Raw genomic sequence first — 6,318 nt, 5'->3', positions numbered from 1 at the left:
TTAATGTTTGTATTTTCATCAATATATACATGTAAATCCAAATAAAATATATTTTGGATGATCACTGTTGATGTTGCTCATGCTCAGGTAACATATATTTGTTATGTCGTTTTTGTCTAACGACCTTTTTAACCCACTCATTTTTCAAGACAAACTTTTTTTAGTTCAAATAATTGATATAACAAATTTCAATACCACATTGTAATTTCATTGATATAAAAATAAACGTAAACATTTTAATGATATATTTTCCAATGTATTTCAATAACAATTTCTTAATTATAACAACTAAAATTGAATGGGTTGAGTTGTATATTTAATCATTATTGTAAGTAAACACCGAAAGCATGATAATTTTAAGATGACCTTGAATTGAGTTTTTAATACAAACTGTTTATCTACTGTACACAAGAAACTAAATCTTGTTTGCAAGAGAATTTTGTGGAATCAGATATCTGGCTTCAACCATATTTCCAACACCATCACAGATCCTAACTATCATGATTATCACTCGATTGAACATATTAATTCTTCTATAAGAAATGTTGGAAATATGGTCATTTTTTATGATCAACACCCTAAAACCTTAACAGATTACTTTTTAAGCTAATTTCAGAAAATAAACAATCACGTATGACTTAATTCTCAAACAAACATCTCATAAACCATGAACTCGTTCGTATCTTTGAAGAGAATTTGTCGAAAAAACCAACAAAAAAACACAAAATATCCACCTAAAAATGGCATATTATGAAAGAAAAAGAAGAGTAGAAGCTAATTAAAGATCCGGCATCCCCTTTCCTGTTTTAGCATCAAAAGTCTTCTCCAACACCAGCTCCATAGGAGTATCCTTCGGGCCAGCTATTAAAAAAAAAAAAAAAAAACAAATATATTTTGTACTATAAAAAAAAAATATTTTGCATAAAATATATAAATATAGGATTTTACCGATTGTTGGGCGTGGGGTAGCCCTAATTTTCAAAATCTCGGGGCGGGGGATAATTGACCCTGATGCCCCTATACCTCTTGAAACTCTTACTTTACTACCATCTTCTTGATACCTTATCCCAACCTTACATGGCTGCCTACAATTTATAAAATATATATATATATATATATATATATATATATATATATATATATATATATATATATATATATATATATACACATTATAATTTATAACAATCATCTTATAAGGGTTAAATGCAATAAAAATTAAAATTGAACCACCCTTTTATTCTTTACTTTGTCACGGGATCGACTATTTGAACATTTGAGACATGTAGAGGGGCTTCTACAGTGAAAATTCCACCTTCATGCCCTTGCCCTTGCTTTATATGCTTCTTTACCTGTAAATATGATTTATCCAGATTCATGGTCAATTACGGAAAGAAAAAATATATATAGATAATATGAGATTACTAAATTCTAAACTAACCAAGTTTTTTCCCTCGACAATAACACGATTTTGAGAGCGAATGACCCGTTTAATAGTTCCAGTTTCCCCCCTGTCTTTTCCCCTAATAATCATTACCTGAAATAAATCATCAATTTACTCATCCATCAGCAAAAAAGTAATGTAAAGAGTGCCAAGTTTTTTTTTATTTTTTTTATTTTTTTTATTTTTTATTTTTTTATTATTATTATAAAAGCATAACATATTATGTTTTAGAATTTACATTATCGCCTCTCAGAATCTTCCAGTGATGTATGAGCTTCTGAGCTGCTTTCCATCCCATTGTGTGCCAAAATCTGTAAAATTTTAACGTTTTAGTCAACACTTTGACCAAAATAGCATGCCCAAAATTATTGTAAATTTTTAGATAAGCAGATATCAAAATAACTTGAAATCTTTAAAATTTGTACAGCAATGTAAAAATCCTATCTCACCTGTCTCTAGATCGTAGATAAAAAAATTTGTTATAAAATGATCAAAACAAATCATAATTCCTTATTACAACTACACATCTACGATTTATGCACATTTTGCAAACTATATACACATCTTGGTGTGTGTTGTGGTATATCAAAATTTGCTGATAGAAAAAAAAAAAAAGAAAAAAGAGTTGCGCATAAACTAAGCATTTACACAAAAACCCTAAAACTCACATCAAGGAACAAGCTGAAATTGCATCGATTAATACCCAATAAGCAGAATCACAGAAACGCCTCCGATCATAAAAAGGGCCCTAGACTTCACAAGATATACTGATATAAAGCAAAACCTATGTCTAAAATTGAAGAAAACTTCGATAGAAATGTCACTCTTTAAAGATATAACGAATACTTGAATGTAATACGAGTTGTAAGAAATAAACCCAAAAATCAAGAGAGATTCTAATGAAAAACAAAAATCACATCCAAATGAAGTCACGCATCAAGAAAATCCGACTAAAAACTAAAAATAAAGATAAGAACGAACCTTTTAGGATGCAGCCGAAGAGAGAGAGCCGATAGGAAGCTCTCGATGGAGGGGAAGCGCCAATGAAGGACTACTGTCGCCGGAGAGGAGGGCCGATTGAGGCTTGGCTGCGTCCGGGTGGCTCGGTGACGTAGAAACTCGAATGTTAGGCCGTATACAATTATAAAAAAAAGTTTTATGATTTTGTTTTTCTTGTTGTTGGGCCAAATGTTAGTACCTGGGTTAGGCTTTCAATTAATTTGATATGAAAGCCTTTGTACTTGAAATCCAGAATCATAAAAATTAAAAAGTCTCCCTTTGGTTTGTATGATGTTTAAAGAACATTAAGATGTTCAATAGAAGGTATTTGACTACAAAATTGAGTACAAAAGGGCATTTAATCTAGGAGTGACTTTTTTAAATAAAAAAAATTATGGTTTCAATTTTTATTTTTAGAAATTAAATTGTGTCCTATTTTTATACCTATAAATATTTCTATTCACTAATATTATGACACGCAACATCATTCCACTATTCAATTTAGTTTTATTTGACGTATTCCTAATATACTCTTAATGAGAAAGTTAAACAAATATGGAATGATAACATGTGTTATAAACTTATAATGTTAGTGGGTAGGAATATTTGTAGGCATAAAAAATATAAGACAATTTAATTTATCCTTTTTTTAGGTGGAGAAATTAAATATCCTTTTATTTTTATTCCTACTTATCCTTCTACCTATATGAAATAATGACAACCGTCTTAAATATCTATTTTTATTTATTCTCATACCAATATGAAATAATGACAAGTGTCTTAAAACACTATTAATTTTATCAAAATGTGACACTTATAATGACATATAACCGGGGATCATCATTTGGACCTATGGAATGGAAACCGAACTTGGACCGATTTATAGATTAAGACAGGTTTCGGTTCTTTGTCTCATGCTAAAAAGTTCAGATGCAAAACTGGGTCGGTCCATCCGTGTCCAGGTACAAAAACGGTTTGGATTGGAATTTTAAAAAATATATCATTTCGATTAAAGATATATTAAATTTTTAGTTTTTTCTTTTTGGTATTTCATGTGAAAATTTTATAACATACATTTATCTTTCTTTTTAAGGTGGATTGACATGTGTTTTTTTTCCAGCGACTAGTTTAGAGTTTATACATAATTTTAAACTATATTTTCATTTTTTTATTTTATATACAATAACCTACAATCTCCCGAAGTCGAGATAATTAAGCTGGATTTTTTAGCTTTTTACTTATTTTTTGTATTTTGCATTTTGTGAAAAATTTAAAACATATGTATCTCGTTTGTTTGGAATCGTTTTGACATGCGGTTTTTTTCCAACATATGTTTATAGATATTATATAATTTTAGATTATAACTTTGTCGATTTTTGTTTATATTCAGTGACTTACAACCACCCAAAGTCGATATGTCAATGCTAAAAATTTTCAGTTTTTTTATCTTTATTTTTTTGTTTTTTTATTTTTTATTTTGTATTCTTTAAATTTTTTTAAAACATGTATATATCATTTGTTTGAAGTCTTATCTTATTTAGGGTTTGAATTTACGAAATAATCGACCAAACATGCATGCAAGTGATGTAAATGTATAAGAAATAAACACAAAAAAATTAGATGAAAATATTTTAGAAAAAAAAACACATGGCACACTATTGTATATACTTATAATGGATGATGACGAGTAGATCTACAAAATTAATGAAGGGTGGGGATAAGTGTAGGTTACATAAAATGGACAAACTATTTGTCTATTTATAAGATAACAACTAGAATACTAAACAAGCTGTAGCCATAAATACTGAATAATAAGGTAAGATGCTAAATCCTAATAATTAGGAAAAAGGAAACGATCCCATAGCTCTCACTTATATCACCCATAAACAAACTGTACTTTGAGACGAACTATATCATCAAAGAAAACTACTTCAACTCCTTTTATAATCGAAATATTTGTCACGTGCCATAGCTCATGAGGGCTAATCTTTAATACCATCCAAGCTTGAGAAAAATTCAAACTTGGCAACCGGAGTTGACTTAATCATCATGTTATCATGATTATCATGAGTATTAATATATTTTTTTTTTACATTGATAGCCTCTTTAGAAATAACATCTCTGAAGTAGTCATGACTCATGTAGGGATGAGCGTTGGAACCGGAACCGGTATTACGATACTATTAGAACCGGTAACCGGACTGCCGGTTTCAATACTGGTTCCGGTTCCGGTCCCGGTTTTCCGGTTATTTTTCCAAACAAGAACCGGTTAAAATTTAGGTGAAATTAATGACTTTTTCGGTTAAAAAATAGGTACAAGTAGTTTAGATGCAATTCATAATACTTACATGTTGTTAAGTTGGCTTCTAAAAGAACATAATATTCAATAATCAAGTTTCAAAAAAACATAACATTCAAAAATCAAGTTTCAAAAAAACATAGTGGTGTTCGAAAAACAAACTCGTCCCCACATATCAATTTTAATACAATTCAACTAATCAAGTTTCAACCAAAATAATTCTCTCTAACTATCATCTACGTCTCCATTGGTCTTTTTCCCATTGCTTTGTCATTGTGTAAAACTTCCTCAATCTCTATATAAAACACAAAACAAAAATGTTGTTAGCATTTACTAAAATGTAAAGGTCGTATAAAAATATAACAAGGATTGAAAGTACAAAATACCCATAGCTACTTCATCATCATTTAAAATGTCGTCCACATTGTCTATTATAGGTTTTCTACTCTTTCTAACCCAATCTTGGGTACACAACAAAGCTTCAACTATCACGTTAGACAAGTTAGCACGATAGTCGGTTAAAACTCTACGACTTGTGCTAAAGGTAGACTCCGATGCTACAGTTGAGATTTGTATCCCCAAAATATCTATTAAGAAATAAATTATTGTTAAATGTAACATCATTAATTATTAAAAGAAATGTGACATATTAAAAAAAAAGTCAATACCTTTTGCCATTCGAGCAACTATCGGGAATCTTAACCCGTTAAGTTTCCACCAACTTAGGATATCAAAACTTTTGTTGTACGTAACCAGGGGCTCTTTCAAATATATAATTAATTCATTTTCCAACGCATCCGAGTTGTCACCTCCACTATTAAGGAAGTTGCCAAAAAAGTCGTTATCATCATCACAATCAACGACTTGTTGAGAACTTTGTTGTTGAGAAGACCCGCCCATGTCGTATTTTTCCACGTAGGTTTTAAAAAAATTCTCAATCTTCCTCTCGACCTCATAAAGCATTTCATATGCTTTCAATTCTATCTCCGATTTTGATAACTTTTCATTCTTGGAACCAATCATTTCTTTAAAAGTATACAACAATAATTGAGACTTCATTGTAGGATCTAGCAAAATCGCAAAGTAAACATAATCACTCATCTTTGCATAGTCGCCCCAATATTTGTCATATTTGTCCTTCATGTCGGGTATCAAATGAACAAAGTTGACTTTGGTTGACCATTTTTTAAGATGTGGATTCACATCTAAGATTTCCCGGATTAATCGATGGACTAAAGGTTTTGTTGAAGCCGAAACGTTCTCCGTTTTCGTCTTAAACTTTTCAAGGAAATCCACCATCTCTTTTATCGCCTCGAAATCCAAACGATCTGGTACTCTTTGTAGATCCTTCTCATACGATTTTTCTATCAAAATCCAAAAATAAAAACCAATTAAATTATCATATATAAATAAATGAAAAAAAATGCTGCATTGATATGTTGTCTTTCCAGGCTTGTATCTAATTCAATATTTAACCAAAATATGATTTGTAAAAGTCTAAACTGAAGTATAAAGACTAAGCTACATGTTGAAAAAAAAAATCAAGTGATTCCGACTTCATATGAGTGAGTTATGA

At 30.1% G+C, this 6,318-nt stretch overlaps 1 protein-coding gene across 1 annotated transcript; it reads right to left on the bottom strand.

The window, feature by feature from the left end:
* Positions 1-638: 638 nt before the first annotated feature.
* LOC145005256 (uncharacterized) lies at positions 639-2,596 on the bottom strand. The gene is made up of 6 exons (XM_078964320.1): positions 2,426-2,596; positions 1,683-1,755; positions 1,442-1,537; positions 1,249-1,352; positions 949-1,085; positions 639-861 (listed from the first exon to the last, which is right to left on the bottom strand). The coding sequence occupies exons 2-6, from the start codon at positions 1,740-1,742 to the stop codon at positions 779-781; spliced, it is 480 nt and encodes a 159-aa protein (XP_078820446.1). The 5' UTR covers positions 1,743-1,755; positions 2,426-2,596; the 3' UTR covers positions 639-778.
* Between the last annotated feature and the right edge of the window lie 3,722 nt (positions 2,597-6,318).

The sequence above is a fragment of the Lactuca saligna genome, chromosome 7 (genome assembly GCF_052625555.1).
Source record: "Lactuca saligna cultivar CGN05327 chromosome 7, ASM5262555v1, whole genome shotgun sequence".
NCBI lineage: Eukaryota > Viridiplantae > Streptophyta > Magnoliopsida > Asterales > Asteraceae > Lactuca > Lactuca saligna.
Note: the sequence above shows the minus strand (reverse complement) of the source record. Positions and strands in the feature narration are given on the sequence as shown.

Coding starts and splice junctions, on each gene's coding strand:
- LOC145005256 (XM_078964320.1), bottom strand. CDS start 1,742: ATGGGATGGAAAGCAGCTCAGAAGCTCATACATCACTGGAAGATTCTG. Junction 1,086..1,248: donor ATAGTCGATCCCGTGACAAA/GTAAAGAATAAA, acceptor TATAAATTGTAG/GCAGCCATGTAAGGTTGGGA. Junction 862..948: donor TACCCCACGCCCAACAATCG/GTAAAATCCTAT, acceptor TTTTTTTAATAG/CTGGCCCGAAGGATACTCCT.